The 25,456-nt window shown below is 41.4% G+C and overlaps 1 protein-coding gene across 2 annotated transcripts in view; it reads right to left on the bottom strand.

Moving 5' to 3' along the window:
• Positions 1-25,456, bottom strand: part of LOC128685243 (ATP-dependent RNA helicase DHX30) — a 170,800-nt gene that overhangs the window by 44,193 nt on the left and 101,151 nt on the right. For both annotated transcript variants that reach the window (XM_070082922.1, XM_070082923.1), the window contains exon 9: positions 13,246-13,466. In XM_070082922.1, the coding sequence (XP_069939023.1) occupies positions 13,246-13,466 (221 nt within the window). The remainder of the gene's footprint in view (positions 1-13,245; positions 13,467-25,456) is intronic.

The following is a 25,456-nucleotide window of genomic DNA, read 5'->3' as shown; positions in this document are numbered from 1 at the left end:
GAGAAATTGAAGAAGTTGCCTACTACAAAGATAAAGGAAATCTGTGCTAAGTGGCTTGAAGTGCAAACCTTCATGGATGAAAATCACCCTCACACAGCTATAGCAAGCCGTGCTGGTGATTATTACACTGACAATGTTGTGAAACACTTTAGGCAAGTCATAAAGGAACGAGAGGTACAGGCCACTATGGACAGATATCTTGTGCGAAAGAAGTCCAGTGACTCTGAAGCTGGCCCTAGTGGCATTAAAAGAAGAAGGGAAGTAACCCCAGAAAAGGACTTACTACCTCAAGTCCTAATGGAAGGGGATTCCCCTTCTAAACACTAACACACTCTCTCCCCTCCTCCCATCCCATCAATCATCACCAGATCTTCAATAAAAGTAAGTGTCATTTAATTGTGCATGCCTTTTTCAGTTTGTGTGTATTAAAATTAACATTTCATGTGGTAAAAAAATTTTTTTTTCATACTTTTGGGCGTCTTGCACGGATTAATTTTATTTCCATTATTTCTTATGGGGAAAATTGATTCGCATAACGATTATTTCGCATAACGATGAGCCCTCTTGCACGGATTAAAATCGTTAACCGGGGGTCCACTGTACTTGTATTTATGTGTACCTGTGAGACAGAGATAAAAAGACAGATAGAATGAGGGAGAAAGATAATTAGATAGAATGGAGGAAGGGAAGCAGCATCCGACCCCATTGTTTTGACAGGCGGGAGGGGGGAGTGAGTAATGAGACAATATGTCATTTTGACAGCTGCCGACTCCTGGTAATTTACACTATGGAGGAGGAGGAGGAGAAGGAGAAGGAGGAAGAGTAGGGGGAAGAGGAAGAAGAGGAGGAGGAGGAGGAAGAGGAGGAGGAGGAAGAGGAAGAGTAGGAGGAAGAGGAAGAGGAGGAGGAAGAGGAATAGTAGGAGGAAGATTAGGGGGAAGAGGAAGAAGAGGAGGAGGAGGAGGAGGAGGAAGAGTAGGAGGAAGAGGAAGAGTAGGAGGAAGAGGAAGAAGAGGAGGAGGAGGAGGAAGAGGAAGAGTAGGAGGAAGAGGAAGAGTAGGAGGAAGAGTAGGGGGAAGAGGAGGAAGAGGAAGAGGAGGAGGAGGAGGGTGGAACACTAGTACACTGGTACTGGTACACTAACATTTCTGTCTGTCTATTTGTCTGTCTGTCAAGCTCCCTGTCTATCTGTCTATCCGTCTAGCTCTCTGTCTCAGAGAGCCACAAGACTGTGTCATCACTTTTACTCACATCTTCAAGCAGAGTATAGCACTTTGTCTGGATTTCTTGGGTTATCCTAGGTAATTTATACTATGTATACTTGTATTTATGTGTACCTGTGAGACAGAGATAGACAGACAGATAGAAAGAGAGAGACAGATTGAAAGAGATAGAATGAGGGAGAAAGATAAAACACCATTGTGTATGACACCATGTTTCAGAGTTCCAAAACCTGCAGAACTAATAGGAATATGTTCAGTGACTGTATATTGGTATATATATTATAGAACAATAATAATAAACAATGTTTTGTATTGTTTGTTTTTGTAAACAAGTTTTGTAAACAATATATTGATAACTATGTTTGTGTGCTTATTGTGTTGTATACAACGAGTGTATATATGTACATTGCACCTTACTTTGGTCTCATAGGCCACATAAGTTATGTGAAAAAATAAAATAGTGAAAAAAAACAACAAACCTTCAAATACAAGTAAACTAAAGTTTACCGGGTGAGCGGCAGTCGCCGCTGTTGCCATACGCGGCTCATTTTCTGCAAACTTCATGCATCCATATCTCCGTAAGTATTGATGGTAAATTTTTTTTGTTTATCCTATAATGTTTAGAAAAAAAAACTCTATTTTTTCATAAGAAAAAATAATTTTTTTTTTTTTTGAAATTTGGCCGACCCTGAGAACGAGTTTCGGAGAGGGCCTGTCGACCCTCAAAGGGTTAATAACGTATGTTATTTAATAACATGTATGTTAATAACATGTATGTTATTAAATACCACAGACTCCCCCACTGCGAGTCCCTACTACCCTCCCTCCGACCCCCACAACTGGCAGCCAGCCCTCCCACCACTCAGTGTGGCGAGTGTTTTGTTTGCTCATTATTTGCTATTAAACTATGGAATAAATAATGTAAACCCATTCATGACTGTATATTGGAATGGCTATTAGGAAAGGTATTAGACGGTGACATCATGTGTTTACTCTCGAACACAGCAAAGAATCGAACATTTCTGCTATTGCTAATAATAACAATAGTAATAATAATAATAATAATAAATACGATATAATTGAAGAAGGAAATTGTACAAAAATACGAGGGAGTGGTTGACACATCGTCAGTGTGGCTTTGTTTATGCTGGAGTGAACATTAGTCTCCGTGCTCTTCCAAACATTTCACAGTAATTCAGCGGTTGAGGCAGTGGTATTTAATAACATATATGTTGTAAATAATAATAGTATATGTTATTATTAATAACATGTATGTATTTAATAACATACATGTTATAAATAATAATAGTACATATTATTAATAACATGTATTATTATTAACATGTATGTTATTAAATACCATTGCCTCAATCACTGCCTCTACCACTCCAGTCACACTCAATCTACAAGCACCAAACACAATGAATTATTGTGAAATGTTTAGTCTCCCTGCTCTTCCAAACATTTCACAATAATTCATTGTGTTTGGTGCTTGTAGATTGAGTGTGACTGGAGTGGTAGAGGCAGTGATTGAGGCAATGGTATTTAATAACATACATGTTAATAATAATACATGTTGTTAATAATATGTACTATTATTATTTATAACATATATGTTATTAAATACCACTGCCTCAACCGCTGAATTATTGTGAAATGTTTGGAAGAGCACGGAGACTAATGTTCACTCCAGTATAAACAAAGCCACACTGACGATGTGTCAACCACTCCCTCGTATTTTTGTACAATTTCCTTCTTCAATTATACCGTATTTATTATTATTATTATTATTATTATTATTATTATTATTATTATTATTATTATTATTATTATTACTATTGTTATTATTAGCTGTAGCAGAAATGTTTAATTCTTTGCAGTGTTCAAGAGTAAACACATGATGTCACCGTCTAATACCTGTCCGAATAGCCATTCCAATATGCAGTCATGAATGGGTTTACATTATTTATACTGTAGTTTAATAGCAAATAATAAACAAACAAAACACTCACCACACTGAGTGGTGGGAGGGTTGGCTGCCAGTTGCGGGGGTCGCTGGGAGGGTAGTAGGGACTCGCAGGTGGCGGGAAACTTAAAATATGATTTGGTGGCTGGGAATTTGGTGGCTGGGAATTTCGCGGTTGGGAATTCGCGAATGTGTGAAGCCCGTGAAAGTTGAAAACGTGAATGCTGAGGGAGACCTATATATATGTCAAACATGGTACCTCGTAAGACGTATATATACGAATGAAACAGTCAAAGGGTTAACTCCACACCTTCTCCTAATTTCCACAGTCCAAATTCTCTGCATAATATTTACACCACACATTGCCCTTAGACAGGACATCTCCACTGCCTCCAACTGCCTCTTCGCTGCAGCATTTACAACCCAAGCTTCACACCCATATAAGACTGTTGGTACCACTATACTTTCATACATTCCTATCTTTGCCTCCATAGATAATGTTTCTTTATTTTATTATTTTTTTATTATCACACTGGCCGATTCCCACCAAGGCAGGGTGGCCCGAAAAAGAAAAACTTTCACCATCATTCACTCCATCACTGTCTTGCCAGAAGGGTGCTTTACACTACAGTTTTTAAACTGCAACATTAACACCCCTCCTTCAGAGTGCGGGCACTGTACTTCCCATCTCCAGGACTCAAGTCCGGCCTGCCGGTTTCCCTGAACCCCTTCATAAATGTTACTTTGCTCACACTCCAACAGCATGTCAAGTATTAAAAACCATTTGTCTCCATTTACTCCTATCAAACACGCTCACGCACGCCTGCTGGAAGTCCAAGCCCCTCGCACACAAAACCTCCTTTACCCCCTCCCTCCAACCTTTCCTAGGCCGACCCCTACCCCGCCTTCCTTCCACTACAGACTGATACACTCTTGAAGTCATTCTGTTTCGCTCCATTCTCTCTACATGTCCACATCACCTCAACAACCCTTCCTCAGCCCTCTGGACAACAGTTTTGGTAATCCCACACCTCCTCCTAACTTCCAAACTACGAATTCTCTGCATTTATTCACACCACACATTGCCCTCAGACATGACATCTCCACTGCCTCCAGCCTTCTCCTCGCTGCAACATTCATCACCCATGCTTCACACCCATATAAGAGTGTTGGAAAACTATACTCTCATACATTCCCCTCTTTGCCTCCAAGGACAAAGTTCTTTGTCTCCACAGACTCCTAAGTGCACCACTCACCCTTTTCCCCTCATCAATTCTATGATTCACCTCATCCTTCATAGACCCATCTGCTGACACGTCCACTCCCAAATATCTGAATACATTCACCTCCTCCATACTCTCTCCCTCCAATCTGATATCCAATCTTTCATCACCTAATATTTTTGTTATCCTCATAACCTTACTCTTTCCTGTATTGACTTTTAATTTTCTTCTTTTGCACACCCTACCAAATTCATCCACCAATCTCTGCAACTTCTCTTCAGAATCTCCCAAGAGCACAGTGTCATCAGTAAAGAGCAACTGTGACAACTCCCACTTTATGTGTGATTCTTTATCTTTTAACCCTTTGAGGGTCGACAGGCCCTCTCCGAAAGTCGTTCTCAGGGTCGGCCAAATTTCAAAAAAAAAAAAAAATTATTTTTTCTTATGAAAAAATAGAGTTTTTTTTTCTAAACATTATAGGATAAACAAAAAAAATTTACCATCAATACTTACGGAGATATGGATGCATGAAGTTTGCAGAAAATGAGCCGTGTATGGCAACAGCGGCGACTGCCGCTCACCCGGTAAACTTTAGTTTACTTGTATTTGAAGGTTTGTTGTTTTTTTCACTATTTTATTTTTTCACATAACTTATGTGGCCTATGAGACCAAAGTAAGGTGCAATGTATATATATACACTCGTTGTATACAACACAATAAGCACACAAACATAATTATCAATATATTGTTTACAAAACTTGTTTACAAAAACAAACAATACAAAACATTGTTTATTATTATTGTTCTATAATATATATATACCAATATACAGTCACTGAACATATTCCTATTAGTTCTGCAGCTTGTGGAACTCTGAAACATGGTGTCATACACAATGGTGTTTTATCTTTCTCCCTCATTCCATCTCTTTCAATCTGTCTCTCTCTTTCTATCTGTCTGTCTATCTCTGTCTCACAGGTACACATAAATACAAGTATACATAGTATAAATTACCTAGGATAACCCAAGAAATCCAGACAAAGTGCTGTACTCTGCTTGAAGATGTGAGTAAAAGTGATGACACAGTCTTGTGGCTCTCTGAGACAGAGAGCTAGATGGATAGACAGATAGACAGGGAGCTTGACAGACAGACAAATAGACAGACAGAAATGTTAGTGTACCAGTACCAGTGTACTAGTGTTCCACCCTCCTCCTCCTCTTCCTCTTCCTCCTCTTCCCCCTACTCTTCCTCCTCTTCCCCCTACTCTTCCTCATACTCTTCCTCTTCCTCCTACTCTTCCTCTTCCTCCTCCTCCTCCTCCTCTTCTTCCTCTTCCTCCTCTTCCCCCTAATCTTCCTCTTCCTCCTCTTATTCCTCTTCCTCCTACTCTTCCTCTTCCTCCTCCTCCTCTTCCTCCTCTTCCTCTTCTTCCTCTTCCCCCTACTCTTCCTCCTTCTCCTTCTCCTCCATAGTGTAAATTACCAGGAGTCGGCAGCTGTCAAAATGACATATTGTCTCATTACTCACTCCCCCTCCCGCCTGTCAAAACAATGGGGTCGGATGCTGCTTCCCTTCCTCCATTCTATCTAATTATCTTTCTCCCTCATTCTATCTGTCTTTTTATCTCTGTCTCACAGGTACACATAAATACAAGTATACATAGTATAAATTACCTAGGATAACCCAAGAAACCCAGACAAAGTGCTATACTCTGCTTGAAGATGTGAGTAAAAGTGATGACGCAGTCTTGTGGCTCTCTGAGACAGAGAGCTAGATGGATAGACAGGGAGCTTGACAGACAGGCAAATAGACAGACAGAAATGTTAGTATACCAGCAAAAACAAAGGGAGGGAGATGTTTATCTCATCTTTTGGCATCAGCTCTACCCTCATTTACCCTCATCAAACGTCAGCACTTATCAGATGTTATCTCCCCTTATCTTGTTACTGTCATGGGTGAACATTTATTATTACCTATTATTATTATTATGTATTATTAGTATGTATTATTATTATTATGTATTATTATTATTATGTATTATTGTTATCATTACGTATTCTTCTTCTTCCTCCTCCTCCTCTTCTTCTTCCTCCTCCTCCTCTTCTTCCTCCTCCTCCTCCTCCTCTTCTTCTTCCTCCTCCTCCTCCTCCTCCTCCTCTGCCTCCTCCTCCTCTTGCCTCCTCCTCCTCTTGCCTCCTCCTCCTCTTGCCTCCTCCTCCTCTTGCCTCCTCCTCCTCTTGCCTCCTCCTCCTCTTGCCTCCTCCTCCTCTGCCTCCTCCTCCTCTTGCCTCCTCCTCCTCTTGCCTCCTCCTCCTCTTGCCTCCTCCTCCTCCTCTGCCTCCTCCTCCTCCTCCATTCTTGGAACAAGTTTGAAGAGCTTGTAGTTCATAATCACTATCACTATCATCACCAATGCTCACATCTGAGTCTGGGATTTTGGAAAATAGGAGTTTCCTCTTTGATTCTGGTACAACTGAACGTGAACAAGATGGCCCAGCACCAGAGGTGGAAGGCTGTGGGTTGTCTGGGTTTTCCTCACTATTACCCATATTATGGTCATTAGTTTCGGTCAAAACCTCACCAGAACCTTGAAACTCATCTTCACTGTCACTTCCATCTGTATTAGAACTGTCACTGGGGAACAAAAGTGTCCCAATTCGCCGATGAGTGAGGAACTTCTTACCACAGGGCATGGTGGAAATTGTGTACTATGATGGCATTCCCACAATGCACCACTGGGTCCCAGATTTTTTTCCTACTGCGCACACCCACCACACAGACCCATTCTCTCACATCTAGGCTTATCAGCCTTTTCCTGTGAGATTTGAGGCCGCTAGAATTTATGCGTACTAGTACGACAAAAACCCCTACGCGTAAGACGTACTAGTACGACCAAAACCCTCAAAGGGTTAACTCCACGCCTCTTGTCAAGACCCTCGCATTTACTTCTCTTACAACCCCATCTATAAATATATTAAACAACCACGGTGACACCACACATCCTTGTCTAAGGCCTACTTTTACTGGGAAATAATTTCCCTCTTTCCTATGTACTCTAACTTGAGCCTCACTATCCTCGTAAAAACTCTTCACTGCTTTCAGTAACCTACCTCCTACACCATACACCTGCAACATCTGCCACATTGCCCCCCTATTCACCCTGTCATACGCCTTTTCCAAATCCATAAATGCCACAAAGACCTCTTTAGCCTTATCTAAATACTGTTCGCTTATATGTTTCACTGTAAACACCTGGTCCACACACCCCCTACCTTTCCTAAAGCCTCCTTGTTCATCTGCTATCCTATTCTCAGTCTTACTTTTAATTCTTTCAATAATAACTCTACCATACACTTTACCAGGTATACTCAATAGACTTATCCCCCTATAATTTTTGCACTCTCTTTTGTCCCCTTTGCCTTTATACAAAGGAACTATGCATGCTCTCTGCCAATCCCTAGGTACCTTACCCTCTTCCATACATTTATTAAATAATTGCACCAACCACTCCAAAACTATATCCCCACCTGCTTTTAAAATTTCTATCTTTATCCCATCAATCCCGGCTGCCTTACCCCCTTTCATTTTACCTACTGCCTCACGAACTTCCCCCACACTCACAACTGGCTCTTCCTCACTCCTACAAGATGTTATTCCTCCTTGCCCTATACACGAAATCACAGCTTCCCTATCTTCATCAACATTTAACAATTCCTCAAAATATTCCCTCCATCTTCCCAATACCTCTAACTCTCCATTTAATAACTCTCCTCTCCTATTTTTAACTGACAAATCCACTTGTTCTCTAGGCTTCCTTAACTTGTTAATCTCACTCCAAAACTTTTTCTTATTTTCAACAAAATTTGTTGATAACATCTCACCCACTCTCATTTGCTCTCTTTTTACATTGCTTCACCACTCTCTTAACCTCTCTCTTTTTCTCCATATACTCTTCCCTCCTTGCATCACTTCTACTTTGTAAAAACTTCTCATATGCTAACTTTTTCTCCCTTACTACTCTCTTTACATCATCATTCCACCAATCGCTCCTCTTCCCTCCCGCACCCACTTTCCTGTAACCACAAACTTCTGCTGAACACTCTAACACTACATTTTTAAACCTACCCCATACCTCTTCGACCCCATTGCCTATGCTCTCATTAGCCCATCTATCCTCCAATAGCTGTTTATATCTTACCCTAACTGCCTCCTCTTTTAGTTTATAAACCTTCACCTCTCTCTTCCCTGATGCTTCTATTCTCCTTGTATCCCATCTACCTTTTACTCTCAGTGTAGCTACAACTAGAAAGTGATCTGATATATCTGTGGCCCCTCTATAAACATGTACATCCTGAAGTCTACTCAGCAGTCTTTTATCTACCAATACATAATCCAACAAACTACTGTCATTTCGCCCTACATCATATCTTGTATACTTATTTATCCTCTTTTTCTTAAAATATGTATTACCTATAACTAAACCCCTTTCTATACAAAGTTCAATCAAAGGGCTCCCATTATCATTTACACCTGGCACCCCAAACTTACCTACCACACCCTCTCTAAAAGTTTCTCCTACTTTAGCATTCAGGTCCCCTACCACAATTACTCTCTCACTTGGTTCAAAGGCTCCTATACATTCACTTAACATCTCCCAAAATCTCTCTCTCCTCTGCATTCCTCTCTTCTCCAGGTGCATACACGCTTATTATGACCCACTTCTCGCATCCAACCTTTACTTTAATCCACATAATTCTTGCATTTACACATTCATATTCTCTTTTCTCCTTCCATAACTGATCATTCAACATTACTGCTACCCCTTCCTTTGCTCTAACTCTCTCAGATACTCCAGATTTAATCCCATTTATTTCCCCCCACCGAAACTCCCCTACCCCCTTCAGCTTTGTTTCGCTTAGGGCCAGGACATCCAACTTCTTTTCATTCATAACATCAGCAATCATCTGTTTCTTGTCATCTGCACTACATCCACGCACATTCAAGCATCCCAGTTTTATAAAGTTTTTCTTCTTCTCTTTTTTAGTAAATGTCTACAGGAGAAGGGGTTACTAGCCCATTGCTCCCGGCATTTTAGTCGCCTCATACGACACGCATGGCTTACAGAGGAAAGATTCTTTTCCACTTCCCCATGGACAATAGAAGAAATAAAGAAGAACAAGAGCTATGTAGAAAAAGGAGAAAAACCTAGATGTATGTATATATATATATGCATGTGCATGTCTGTGAAGTGTGACCAAAGTGTAAGTTGGAGTAGCAAGATATCCCTGTTATCTAGCGTGTTTATGAGACAGAAAAAGACACCCGCAATCCTACCATCATACAAAACAGTTACAGGTTTCTGTTTCACAGTCATCTGGCAGGACGGTAGTACTTCCCTGCGTGGTTGCTGTCTACCAACCTACTACCTCCACATATACTTCAATGCACCACTCATCTTTTTTCCTTCATCAATTCTATGGTTAACCTCATACTTCATAAATCCATCCGCTGACACATCAACTCCCAAATATCTGAAAACATTCACTTCTTCCATACCCCTCCTCTCCAATTTCATATCCAATTTTTCTTTATCTAAATCATTTGATACCCTCATCACCTCACTCTTTTCTATGTTCACTTTTAACTTTTTACCTTTACACACTCTCCCAAACTCGTCCATTAACCTTTGCAACTTTTCTTTAGTCTCTCCCATAAGCACAGTGTCATCAGCAAAAAGTAACTGTGTCAATTCCCATTTTGTATTTGATTCCCCATAATTTAATCCCACCCCTCTCCCCAACACCTTAGCATTTACTTCTTTTACAACCCCATCTATAAATATATTAAACAACCATGGTGACATTACACATCCCTGTCTAAGACCTACTTTTACCGAGTAGTAGTCTCCCTCTCTTCTACACACCCTAACCTGAGCCTCACTATCCTTATAAAAACTCTTTAGAGCATTTAGTAACTTACTACCTATTCTATATACTTGCAACATCTGCCACATTGCTCCCCTATCCACTCTATCATATGCCTTTTCTAAATCCACTGCATGTAATTTATAAATAAGAAATATTTACACTACCTTGGAGGAGATGTTAGTTTGATGGAGGAGATGCTGACAGAGGTTTAGGGTGGTGGAAGATAGCAGGGCGGCGTATGTTCAGTGGCCCTATACACCAACAACATTGGAGAGTTACTTTCGTGTCATTTTTCTATCACTTAATCACTTACTTACTTGCTACACTGTTAATTCTACATTTTTTCGCTGGCTGGCGCTGTAGCCTTTATCGATACCTGCTGCTTTAGTATCATACATATCGTAAATCACTGAAGGCACATTCTCCCCTCTCTTCCTTCTCCACTTTGCTACTAGTTTTTTCTTGAATTCTACTGTGTTTCTTTCCTTCTTTACCAAAGGGCTGGATTATTATGAAATGTATCGTATGAACCCATGGGGTGGTCACTTGCCCACAAATCATGCCGCACTGACTCTTTGAATGTTGTGCAGGAGCCTTTGTGTACGCTCTGCCACTCCCAGCCACACAGACACATCCCGTATGATGGACGAATTGCGAGGCAAATCACGAACTGCGAAGCTTTATTTTACGAAAAAAGTTGCCGGAAATCGAAATTCACAAAGCGCGAGGCTCACGAAACTCAGGGGTCCACTGTATATACATTTGGGGCGCTAGTGGTAAGAATGGATAAATACTTTTGGACCGTTTAGGGGTTAATCACTGAAGAAGGCACATTCTCCCCTCTCTTTTCCTCCTCCTCTAAAGCAATTTCCTCAGCTGTGGTCTGTTGCTGTTGCAGATGAAGGTCTTGCAGCTCTTCAGTGGTTAGCTCTTTCCCATGGTCCTACACCAACTCTTCCACATCCTGGCCACTCACATCCAACCCCATGGACTTCCCCCAAGCCACAACACATTCCACAACAGGCAGAGGGTCGACAGGGGTCAGGGAGTCTTGCTCACTCACTCAGAGAGACAGCCAGACTGGCTCACGAATGCGTCGGAGTGGCAGGCGGAAGCATCAAATATGGCCGATTTCCAAGTTGCTGGCCAAAATCCAGGATAGAATTTCGGCCAAAACAGCGGCCGAAATACAAACTGGCCGATATCTGATGGTCCACTGTACTTTCACATGGTACTAAGTAGTCCCAGATTTTAACACTGCACACACTGCCTAGGCCAATCAGGCTTCTGATGCCAAATTTGAATGCAGGAAAAACAGTGCACTGATTAACGTCTGTAGTGCTAGCAGTAATGCACAGATCAACGGTTTGACAGTTAACCCCTTGACTGTCACAACCCCCAATCCTGAGGTGTCTCCTGGTGTCGTAAAATTAAAAAAAAATTATTTTTTCTTATGAAATGATAGAAACTGATGGAATTACGCTCTCACGAAGTTAGCGGCCTTGGCAATACTTACAAATCGACGATTTCGCCCACTTTGAGCCCTATTTTCGGCTAATTCCATTGTTCCAGTCGCCCAAACTCATAGCTATTTCTTTAGAACTCCATTTTTTCTATCGATTGAGCACAAGAAACTGCCCATTTACCAATTTCAACTACCCAATAACGTGGTCAGAAATTTGCAATTTGGCCAATTTCACAAAAATTAAAAAATATGACAATTTCAAAATAAGGTCCAGAATGAACAATGCAGACATTCCTGGCTCTAAAATAACATTTTCTTTGTTCATCAGTCATGTTTCCAGGCCCCTCTGATATTACTCTTGCTTTCTATTTTGAATTTTTATTCAAACAAAAAATAGAAGATTTACTATTATGCAGACTACTCCAATACTGTAATAATTGTATAACATAAACCCATTCATGACTGCATATCAGAATGGCTAGTTGGACATTTATTGGACAATGATGTCATTTGTTTACTTTTGAACATCGGCAAAAATCAAACATTTCCCCTACATTGAGCTCCATTTCCAGGTTCTTTTTATAGTAAAATCAATCAAAATCATCTCTTTTTCTATAATATATTTTCCATTCTATCAAATGAGACCAAGAAAACGAGAATACAACCATAAATACTATATGTAGACCACAAAGTCTTTCTTTCAACACACCGGTCGTATCCCACCAAGGCAGGGTGGCCCAAAAAGAAAAACGAAAGTTTCTCTTAAATTTAGTAATTTATACGGGAGAAGGGGTTACTAGCCCTTTGCTCCCGGCATTTTAGTCGCCTCTTACAACACGCATGGCTTACGGAGGAAGAATTCTGTACCACAAAGTCGGCATTTTAATTAAAAAAAAAACGGTCAGAGTTTTTTTTTCCCATTATGCACTGCGTGCTCCAGGATTTTTTTATGTGGTGCACACTGACCACACCGACCCATTCTCTCACATGTGGGCCTACCAGCTTTCTCCTTCTTGATTTGAAGCCGCTAGAATTTATGAGTATACATGTAGTATATACGTCAAACACAGTACCTCCTAAGACGTATATATACGGCCGCAACAGTCAAAGGGTTAAAAGGTTAAACACACTGGGTAGAATGATCCCCCCCCAAAAAAAAACAACACTTTCACCATCATTCAGTCTATCACAGTCTTACCAGAGGTGCATAGATACTACAGTTCAGATGCCCCTCTAAACTGCAAATATCCCCACCCCTCCTTTAGAGTGCAGGCACTGCACTTTATTTTATAAAACCCACACATTCATTATCAACATAATACATATACTATTTTAGAATTAAGATAATCTGTTTAAGTTATACTTAACAGTGAAATGCTCATTCGATAATATAAGACCAAAAAAGAACCATGAAATTTAAGAGATACAGTGAATACCAACCTGAAAATAGAGGCATAAACAAGAGCCTTAGACAAGTGAGGTGGGGTGGAAAAATGGACAACACGATGTCCGAGTGCAGTAAGTTTTTCACTATGCTGATCATCAAGTTCTAACATGCCCAGTTTCACTAATGTATTGACAGCTGCACTGATTGATCTCCGTGAGGGAACACTTAGTCCCTCCGAAAGAAAGCTCTGCACACTTTCTTCTCCACAGTAAGACTGAAAAATTGATTAATTTTACTCTTGAGCAATGATAAATATAGAATAGTGTTGTAAAAAGACAACAATAATTAGAGAAATGGGAAATTTCTTATATTAATCAATCATCTACTGTTCACATCAACATGAAGAAAATGGTTTGTTAAACAAATAAAGGTACCATCCGACTTACGACCAAGTTCGGTTCCGACCAACCGGTCGTAAGTCGAAATGGAGGTAAGCCGAACCTTACTACTAAATATCAACATCACATTTTTGTAATGACTTTATTTTGTTTTATTTTGGCATTTCATTTTTTACTTTACTTTTTATGCTGTTAGTACTGTATTTTATACTGTAAGATTTAGGATAAACACTGTGTACAACACAAACAGTTGTTTATTTCCCAGAAATTTGGCATAGTAAACACGGTTGTAAGTCGAATGGTCATATGTCAAGCAGGTCATAAGTCGGATGGAAGGTGTAACATTTTCCCATTAAAATCCAGTCATAATTTGATAAAGGGACTGGGCTGATGATAATTCGAATCTATTTCCCACTGGTACAAAATTTAAAAAAAAAAAAATACATTCTTACTTGAGATGGGTTTACTGTGTAGTAGAGGCATAGTGGTATAACCCCAGTTTTATGCAAGCATAACTTTGCAACTTTTCTCACGAAAAGTTGCAAAGGTTAGTGGGCGAGTTTGGGAGGGTTTGTAAAGATAGAAAGTTGAAAGTGAACATAGATAAGAGTAAGGTGATGAGGGCATCAAATGATTTAGATAAAGAAAAATTGGATATCACATTGGAGAGAGGGAGTATGGAGGAAGTAAATGTTTTCAAATATTTGGGAGTTGACTTGTCAGCATATGGATTTATGAAGTATGAGGTTAACCATAGAACTGATGAAGGAAAAAAGGGGAGTAGTGCATTCAGGTATCTGTGGAGACAAAAAAACGTTATCAATGGAGACAAAGAAAGAAATGTATGAAAGTATAGTGGTACCAACACTCTTATATGGGTGTGAAGCTTGGGTTGCAAATGCTGCAACAAGGAGGCAACTGGAGGCAGTGGAGATATCCTGTCTAAGGACAATGTGTGGAATTACTAAAAGTATTAGTCAGAGGGCTGAAGAGGGATTGGGGTGGTTTGGTCATTTAGAGAGAATGGATCAAAGTAGAATGACTTGGAGAGCATATAAAACTGTAGGGGAAGGAAGGCAGGGTAGGGGTGGTCCTTGAAGAGGTTGGAGGGATGGGGTAAAGGTGGATTTGTGGGTGAGTGGCTTGGATTTTCAGCAAGCATGCGTGAGCGTGTTAGATAAGAGTGAATGGAGACGAATGGTTTTTGGGACCTGACGAGCTGTTGGAGTGTGAGCAGGTTAATATTTTGTGAAGGGATTCAGGGAAACCGGCTAGCCGGACATGAGTCCTGGAAATGGGAAGTACAATGCCTGCACTGTAAAGGAGGGGTTTGGGATATTGGCAGTTTGGAGGGACTTCTAAGCTGTCATATCTGAGCACCTCTGCAAAGACAGTGATTATACATGAGTAAGGTGAAAGTGTTGAATGATGAAAGTATTTTTTTTTCTTTTTGGGTCACCCTGTCTCGGTGGAAGACTACCGATGTGTTGAAAAGAAAGAAAAAACACAAGAAACTATGAAAAAACATTAAAATGTAGAAAGAATTAGTCAGGAAACATCACATGGTTGTTATTGCTAGGTTGAAGGGTTGTGATGGCCCCTAGGCTGTCTACTTGTTGGTTGCTGCAGCCCTTAGAACATCAGCCTTTTAACTCAATAATAGTAGATGGCCTAGAAGCTGTCACAATTCTTAAAAAGAAAAAAAAAATTGTTTCCCAACTATTTTCTATATTTTGATAATTTTTTTTCATGTGTTTTTGTGTTGTCTACAAATATCAAAGGGTATAACATACCTCTATGCCTCTACTAAGAAGTGGACTTGTCTCTGGTAAGGGAAAGAGGAACAGCAGAAAGTACTCTCCACACACAACCAAGAGGCTTCAGGTTTTATGGGCCTGAGCATCCAGCAGGCCTGTGTGAGTGTGTTAGATACAGTGGTACCTTGACTTACGAGTGCCCTAACTTACGAGTTTTCTGAGTTACGAGCCATTGCTTGACTGATTTTTTGCTTTGAGTTGCAAGCCAAAATCCAAGTTACAAGTGAGCTTCAGATACGCTGCCACTCGCAGAGATACCGAGGAAATATCAAAAACCTTGACAATAACCAATGTGTAACATCCTTTCAATTTTGATACCACTGGTAGTGTCATCCTGCCAGAATGTTCTATAATGTATGCCCTAAGTAAAAAGAAACAATTCTGGAACATGCAATACATGTTCAGCAGGTCAGCTGGTTGGGTGGCCAGCTGGCTGGCTGATTTGCTTTGGCTGTCTCCATGTGTCTGTCTCTATCTCTCTATGTCTCTCTATCTCTGTGTGTGTCTGTCTCTGGCTCTCTGTCTCTATGTCTGTCACCATGTCTCTCTGCCTGTGTGTGTGTGTTTGTGTGTGTCTCTGTCTCTATGTCTCTCTCTCTCTCTATCTCTCTGTCTTTGTCTCTTCATCAGGCCCTGATGAATTGTTTGCAAGGGTTTTAAAGGAATGTAGGAGGAACTTTGCAAACCTTTCGCTAATCTTTTCAACATATCACTACAAACTGGCATAGTGCCTGATAAGTGGAAAATGGCAAATGTAATACCTATTTACAAGGCAGGTGACAGGTCCTTAGCTTCGAACTATAGACCAATAAGCCTTACCTCCATAGTGGGAAAATTTATGGAATCAATAATTGCCGAGGCAATTCATAGCCATCTTGATAGGCATAAATTAATAAATGAATCTCAACATGGTTTTACTAAGGGGTGTTCCTGTCTTACGAATTTACTAACTTTTCTCACTAAGGTGTTTGAGGAAGTAGATCATGGTAATGAATATGATATTGTGTATATAGACTTCAGTAAGGCTTTCGATAGAGTTCCACATCAGAGACTTTTGAGGAAACTTAAGGCACATGGAATAGGAGAAATTTTTTCCCGGGTAGAGGCACGGTTGACAAATAGGTAGCAAAGAGTTTGCATAAATGGGGAGAAATCAGAATGGGGGCACGTCACAAGCGGTGTTCCACAGGGGTCAGTGTAGGGCCCCTTGTTGTTCACAATTTACATAAACGATATAGATGAGGGAATAAACAGCGACATAAGCAAATTTGCTGATGACACCAAAATAGACCGTCCAATTCATTTTATTGAGGACATTACTGCACTCCAGGATAATTTGAATAGACTAATGCAGTGGTCAGAGAAGTGGCAGATGCAGTTTAATATAGACAAATGCAAAGTTCTAAATGTTGGACAGGACAATAACCATGCCACTTATAAACTGAATAGTGTAGAACTTCATACTACTGATTGCACAAAGGATTTAGGAGTTCTGGTTAGCAGTAATCTGAAACCAAGACAACAGTGCACAAGTGTCCGCAATAAAGCTAACAGAATCCTTTGCTTCATATCAAGAAGTATAAATAATAGAAGTCCTCAGGTTGGTCTTCAACTCTATATATCCTTGGTTAGGCCTCATTTAGATTATGCTGCACAGTTCTGGTCACCATATTACAGAATGGATATACAGTAAATGCACTTGAAAACGTACAGAGGAGGATGACAAAGCTGATCCCATGTATCAGAAATCTTCCCTATGAGGGCCCTGAATCTGCACTCTCTAGAAAGGCGTAAAATTAGGGGGGAATATGACTGAGGTGTATAAATGGAAAACAGGAATAAATAATGGGGATGTAAATAGCGTGCTGAAAATATCCAATCAAGACAGGACTTGCAGCAATGGTTTCAAGTTGGAAAAGTTCAGATTCAGGAAGGACATAGGAAAGCACTGTTTTGGTAATAGAATTGTGGATGAGTGGAACAAACTCCCGAGTACCGTCATAGAAGCTAAGACCTTGTGTAGTTTTAAAAATAGGTTGGAAAATACACGAGTCGGTGTGGGTGGGTGTGAGTTGGACCTGACTACCTTGGGCTACCAGGTATGGTGCCGTGCTCCTTCCTTAAGTGGAAGTGACCTGACTAGGTGATCACTGTTCTACGGGGGGGTGGCATGGACCTGCTTCAGGTGGGTCAGTAGGCCTGATGCAGTGTTCCTTCTTTCTTATAGTGTAAATTACCTATGATAACCCCAAAAATTCAGACAAAGTACTATACTATGCTTGTAGATATAAGGCATAATAAGCATGACTGGCAAGTAATACACCTTTATACCTTTGAAGAGTTTCGAGAGTTTCTCTGCTCTCTTAGTCCAGCTCGTCTGGTGCTTGCCTGGTCAAACAGACTGTTGCTGCTGGAGGCTTGCTGCCCCACATATCCATCACAGCATGATTGATCTGGCACCTGGTGAAGATACTTGTCCAGTTTCCTCTTGAAGGCTTTAACACTTGTTCCAGCCATGTTTCTGATATCTTCTAGTAAGATGTTGAATAGTCTGGAACCCTTTATGTTGATACAGTAGGGCCCCACTTGTACGGCAGGTTAGGTTCCAGGCTACTGCCATAAAGCGGAAATCGCCGTAAAGTGAAACATCCTTTTTTTCACTTATAAATGCATATAAATACTAGATAACAAGTTTACACTAACATATATTAAGTTAGGATAAAAACAGGCATTAAAAAACAATAAAAAAGGTAAAATACACATATAGTACACCCATTACTTACCTTAAAATATTTATAGTCTTAATCTAGGGTGAGACAAGTAGTGTTTATTGTAAGAAATCAAGTGTGGTATGTATGGTAGTCAGCCAGGCTACCATACCAGGCCACCCTACCCACACATAATATTCTATTACATTTCAGCGTCCCAGAGCGATAAAATGCATATATGTACAGTTCGCTCATTACTTACCTTCAAATATTTGTAGTCTTAATGTAGGGTCAGAGGTGAGTAAATGAGATAAAACAAATAAATATGTACACCTACCATCCGACTTACGACCACTCGACTTATGACCGTGTTTTTTATGCCAAATTTCAGGGAAATAAACAACTATTTGTGTTGTACACAGTGTTTATCCTAGACTTTACAGTATAAAATACAGTACTAACAACATAAAAAGTAAAGTAAAACATGAAATACCAAAATAAAACAATAAAATAAAGTCATTACAAATTGTTTTGTTGATATTCAGTAGTAAAGTTTGACTTACGACCATTTCGACATACGACCGGTTTCTCAGAACCGAACTCGGTCGTAAGTCGGATGGTAGGTGTACTCGCCTAGTTGTACTCACCTAGTTGAGGCTGCAGGGGTCGAGTCCGAGCTCCTGACCCCGCCTCTTCACTGATCGCTACTAGGTCGCTCTCCCTGAACCGTGAGCTTTATCATACCTCTGCTTAAAGCTATGCATGGATCCTGCCTCCACTACATCGCTTCCCAAACTATTCCACTTACTGACTACTCTGTGGCTGAAGAAATACTTCCTAACATCCCTGTGATTCATCTGTGTCTTCAACTTCCAACTGTGTCCCCCTGTTACTGTGTCCAATCTCTGGAACATTCTGTCTTTGTCCACCTTGTCAATTCCTCTCAGTATTTTGTATGTCGTTATCATGGCTTCCCTCTCTCTCCTGTCCTCCAGTGTCACCAGGTTGATTTCCCTTAACCTCTCCTCGTAGGACATACCTCTTAGCTCTGGGACTAGTCTTGTTGCAAACCTTTGCATTTTCTCTAGTTTCTTTATGTGCTTGGCTAGGTGTGGGTTCCAAACTGGTGCCGCATACTCCAATATAGGCCTAACGTACACGGTGTACAGGGTCCTGAACGATTCCTTATTAAGATGTCGGAATGCTGTTCTGAGGTTTGCTAGGCGCCCATATGCTGCAGCCGTTATTTGGTTGATGTGCACTTCAGGAGATGTGCCTGGTGTTATACTCACCCCAAGATCTTTTTCCTTGAGTGAGGTTTGTAGTCTCTGGCCCCCTAGACTGTACTCTGTCTGCGGTCTTCTTTGCCCTTCCCCAATCTTCATGACTTTGCACTTGGTGGGATTGAACTCCAGGAGCCAATTGCTGGACCAGGTCTGCAGCCTGTCCAGATCCCTTTATAGTTCTGCCTGGTCTTCGATCGAATGAATTCTTCTCATCAACTTCACGTCATCTGCAAACAGGGGCACCTCAAAGTCTATTCCTTCTGTCATGTCATTCACAAATACCAGAAACAGCACTGGTCCTAGGACTGACCCCTGTGGGACCCCGCTGGTCACAGGTGCCCACTCTGACACCTCGCCACGTACCATGACTCGCTGCTGTCTTCCTGACAAGTATTCCTTGATCCATTGTAGTGCCTTCCCTGTTATCCCTGCTTGGTCCTCCAGTTTTTGCACTAATCTCTTGTGTGGAACTGTGTCAAAAGCCTTCTTGCAGTCCAAGAATATGCAATCCACCCACCCCTCTCTCTCTTGTCTTACTGCTGTCACCATGTCATAGAACTCCAGTAGGTTTGTGACATAGGATTTCCCGTCCCTGGAACCATGTTGGCTGCTGTTGATGAGATCATTCCTTTCTAGGTGTTCCACCACTCTTCTCCTGATAATCTTCTCCATGATTTTGCATACTATACATGTCAGTGACACTGGTCTGTAGTTTAGTGCTTCAAGTCTGTCTCCTTTTTTTAAAGATTGGGACTACATTTGCTGTCTTACATGCCTCAGGCAATCTCCCTGTTTTGATAGATGTATTGAATATTGTTGTTAGGGGTACACATAGCGCCTCTGCTCCCTCTCACAGGACCCATGGGAAGATGTTATCTGGCCCCAATGTCTTTGAGGTATCTAGCTCACTCAGAAGCCTCTTCACTTCTTCCTCGGTTGTGTGCACTGTGTCCAGCACTTGGTGGTGTGCCCCACCTCTGTTTTTCTGGAGCCCCTTTTGTCTCCTCTTTGAACACTTTGAATCTCTTGTTGAGTTCCTCACATACTTCATGGTCATTTCTTGTGGTCTCTCCTCCTTCCTTCCTTAGCCTGATTACCTGGTCCTTGACTGTTGTTTTCCTCCTGATGTGGCTGTATAACAGTTTTGGGTCAGATTTGGCTTTCGCTGCTATGTCGTTTTCATATTGTCTTTGGGCCTCCCTTCTTATCTGTGCATATTCGTTTCTGGCTCTACGACTGCTCTCCTTATTCTCCTGGGTTCTTTGCCTTCTATATTTCTTCCATTCCCTAGCACACTTGGTTTTTGCCTCCCTGCACCTTTGGGTGAACCATGGGCTCATCCTGGCTTTTTCATTATTCCTGTTACCCTTGGGTACAAACCTCTCCTCAGCCTCCTTGCATATTGTTGCTACATATTCCATCATCTCATTAACTGGCTTCCCTGCCAGTTCTCTGTCCCACTGAACCCCGTTCAGGAAGTTCCTCATTCCCGTGTAGTCCCCTTTCTTGTAGTTTGGTTTCATTTGTCCTGACCTTCCTGCTTCTCCCTCCAATTGTAGCTCTACCGTGTATTCGAAGCTTAAAACCACATGATCGCTGGCCCCAAGGGGTCTTTCATATGTGATGTTCGAGAGAGAGAGAGAGAGACAGAGAGAGAGACAGAGAGAGAGAGAGACAGAGAGACAGAGAGACAGAGAGAGAGAGAGAGAGAGAGAGAGAGAGAGAGAGAGAGACAGACAGAGAGAGAGAGAGAGACAGACAGAGAGAGAGACAGAGAGACAGAGAGAGAGACAGAGAGAGACAGAGACAGAGAGAGACAGAGAGAGAGAGAGACAGAGAGAGAGAGACAGAGACAGAGAGAGACAGAGAGAGAGAGAGACAGAGAGAGAGAGACAGAGACAGAGAGAGACAGAGACAGAGAGAGACAGAGACAGAGAGAGACAGAGACAGAGAGAGACAGAGACAGAGAGAGACAGAGACAGAGACAGAGAGAGACAGAGACAGAGACAGAGAGAGACAGAGACAGAGAGAGACAGAGACAGAGAGAGACAGAGAGAGACAGAGACAGAGAGAGACAGAGACAGAGAGAGACAGAGACAGACAGAGACAGAGACAGAGAGAGACAGAGACAGAGAGAGACAGAGACAGAGACAGAGAGAGACAGAGACAGAGAGAGACAGAGACAGAGACAGAGACAGAGAGAGACAGAGAGAGACAGAGACAGAGAGAGACAGAGACAGAGACAGAGAGAGACAGAGACAGAGAGAGACAGAGACAGAGAGAGACAGAGACAGAGAGAGACAGAGACAGAGAGACAGAGACAGAGAGAGACAGAGACAGAGAGAGACAGAGACAGAGAGAGACAGAGACAGAGAGAGACAGAGACAGAGAGAGACAGAGACAGAGAGAGACAGAGACAGAGAGAGACAGAGACAGAGAGAGACAGAGACAGAGACAGAGACAGAGAGAGACAGAGACAGAGAGAGACAGAGACAGAGAGAGACAGAGACAGAGAGAGAGAGACAGAGAGAGACAGAGACAGAGAGAGAGACAGAGACAGAGACAGACAGAGAGAGAGAGAGAGAGAGAGAGAGAGAAAATTGCAGGCTCTACGCTATGTCTCCTCAGTGATTACCTTCATGGTATATCTCTAAGTGTAGTTCTCAATGGAACGGAATCAGCAAGACATCCTATTAGGGCAAGTATTCCACAAGGAAACGTGCTGGGACCATTGTTGTGGAATGTCTACTTCAACGACCTTCTTCATCTCATCCCAGAATCACATGCATATGCAGACGACTGTACACTGACATTCACTTATCCAAGAGAAGAAATGCCAGCTGCTCTAAGCTACATCAATCACCAGCTGAGAGCTATATCAGCTTGGGGAAATAGATGGCAAGTAACATTTGCACCTGAGAAAATGCAAATGATGATCGTCTCTAGGAACCATGATGGTAATGCTGGTGCAGTAATAAGGATGAATGGGAGAGTGTTGGCACATGAAGAAGAAATTGATATCCTTGGGGTGAAATTTGACTCCAAACTAACCATGAAGAACCATGTTGTAAATCTTGCAAACAAGGCAGCCAGGAAGCTTACAGCACTTCGCCGTATCTTGCAACTGCTTGACAGTAGGGGTTGCAAGATTCTGTACGAGGCACAAGTACGCTCACACCCTGAGTATTCTCCACTTTCTTGGTTTGCCTGCCCCCCCTCTCATCTGCGACTGCTTGACAGAGTAGAGAACAGAGCAAGACGTCTCATCTCTTGCCTGGACCCATCCAGGATAGATCTGTCATTTCAGCAGAGCCTTCAACATAGGAGGGATGTGGGTGGCCTTACTGTTATGTACAAGGCCAATATTGTCAAAGTACCACACTTGGATCTACTTCGAGGACAGCGTGAAACAAGCTTTTATGCCATAAGACAGACAGAAAGCAGCAACTTCACTCTGGCTGTACCCTTCTCCAGAACATCACTCCATCTGAGATCATATATACCCAGGATGACTCGAGTATGCAACACATTCGTACAGCATAATGATGTCAACGAGATAAAGTCAGTTCATCAAATGAAAATGCTGGCCCACAGATGGCTCCAACTTCATCCTGTTCCCTACTTGTATGTCTCATAACAATAAAAATGCTTTCAAATGAGCTGATGTAGGTAACAGCTCTTAGCTTGCCAATAAAGTTAGGAATCCTTAACCTGTAAATAGCTTGTCAATAAAGCTAGGGATCCTTAACCTTGTCAAACCCTGTGTAAAAAAAAAAAGAGAGAGAGAGATAGAGATAGAGAGATAAAGATAGAGAGATAGAGATAGATAGATAGATAGAGATAGAGAGAGAAATGAGTACATGAGAGAGGACAGGCACGGAGTTATGCAAACAAACCAAGCATACGCGAGTTTTGTAAACAAACCAGGCGAACATGTCTGGTCTGTGTACAAGTTACGTTGTGTACAAATTGTCTCTACATTGATACGGTAGAATAAATAAAGAGGAACACTCCCATTCTCAGGTAACACAATTTTTAGAAGAAATGGCATACCTTTGATATACCTTTGAAGAGTTTCAAGAGTTTATCTACTCTCTGAGTCCGGCCATGGGCCAGGCTCATCTGGTGCTTGCCTGGTCAACCAGGCTATTGCTACTGGAGGCCTGCTGCCCCACATATCCATCACAACCTGGTTGATCTGGCACCTGGTGAAGATATTTGTCCAGCTTCCTCTTGAAGGCTTCTACACTTGTTCAAGCCATGTTTCTGATATCTTCTGGTAAGATGTTGAATAGTTTGGGACCCAGGATGTTGATACAGTGTTCCTTTATTGTCCCCACCGCACCCTGACTCCTCACTGGGTTTATTTTACACTTCCTCCCATATCTCTCACTCCAGTATGTTGTTATAGCAGTGTGCAGATTTTGGACCAGGCCCTTGAGTATTTTCCAGGTATATATTATCATGTATCTCTCTCTCCTCCCATCTTCCATACAACAATAAGAGTCTTCGATAAAGGTAAATGTGATGTTAAATGTTCATTTATACATTTTTTATTGCTTTATATGCTTTCCATGTCATTCTACTTTGATCCATTCTCTCTAAATGACCAAACCACCTCAACAACCCCTCTTCTGCCCTCTGACTAATGCTTTTATTAACTCCACACCTTCTCCTAATTTCCACACTCCGAATTTTCTGCATAATATTTACACCACACATTGCCCTTAGACAGGACATCTCCACTGCCTCCAACCGTCTCCTCGCTGCTGCATTTACCACCCAAGCTTCACATCCATATAAGAGTGTTGGTACTACTATACTTTCATACATTCCCTTCTTTGCCTCCATAGATAACGTTTTTTGACTCCACATATACCTCAACGCACCACTCACCTTTTTTCCCTCATCAATTCTATGATTAACCTAATCCTTCATAAATCCATCCGCCGACACGTCAACTCCCAAGTATCTGAAAACATTCACTTCTTCCATACTCCTCCTCCCCAATTTGATATAAAATTTTTCTTTATCTAAATCATTTGATACCCTCATCACCTTACTCTTTTCTATGTTCACTTTCAACTTTCTACCTTTACACACATTCTCAAACTCATCCACTAACCTTTGCAATTTTTCTTTAGAATCTCCCATAAGCACAGTATCATCAGCAAAAAGTAACTGTGTCAATTCCCATTTTGAATTTGATTCCCCAAAATTTAATCCCACCCCTCTCCCGAACACCCTAGCATTTACTTCTTTTACAACCCCATCTATAAATATATTAAACAACCATGGTGACATTACACATCCCTGTCTAAGACCTACTTTTACCGGGAAGTATTCTCCCTCTCTTCTACACACCCTAACCTGAGCCTCACTATCCTCATAAAAGCTCTTTACAGCATTTAGTAACTTACCACCTATTCCACAAACTTGCAACATCTGCCACATTGCTCCTCTATCCACTCTATCATATGCCTTTTCTAAATCCATAAATGCAATAAAAACTTCCCTACCTTTATCTAAATACTGTTCACATATATGCTTCAATGAAAACACTTGATCTACACATCCCCTACCCACTCTGAAGCCTCCTTGCTCATCCGCAATTCTACATTCTGTCTTACCTCTAATTCTTTCAATTATAACTCTACCGTATACTTTTCCTGGTATACTCAGTAAACTTATTCCTCTATAATTTTTACAATCTCTTTTGTCCCCTTTCCCTTTATATAAAGGGACTATACATGCTCTCCACCAATCCCTAGGTACCTTCCCCTCTTTCATACATTTATTAAACAAAAGTACCAACCACTCCAACACTATATCCCCCCCTGCTTTTAACATTTCTGTCATGATCCCATCAGTTCCATCTGCTTTACCCCCTTTCATTCTACGTAATGCCTCACATACCTCCACCACACTTACATTCTGCTCTTCTTCACTCCTAAAAGATGGTATACCTCCCTGGCCAGTGCATGAAATTACCGCCTCCCTTTCTTCCTCAACATTTAAAAGTTCCTCAAAATATTCTCGCCATCTACCTAATACC

The sequence above is a fragment of the Cherax quadricarinatus genome, chromosome 8 (assembly GCF_038502225.1).
Source record: "Cherax quadricarinatus isolate ZL_2023a chromosome 8, ASM3850222v1, whole genome shotgun sequence".
Taxonomy (NCBI): Eukaryota; Metazoa; Arthropoda; class Malacostraca; order Decapoda; family Parastacidae; genus Cherax; species Cherax quadricarinatus.
This window is presented reverse-complemented; position numbering and strand designations above follow the sequence as displayed.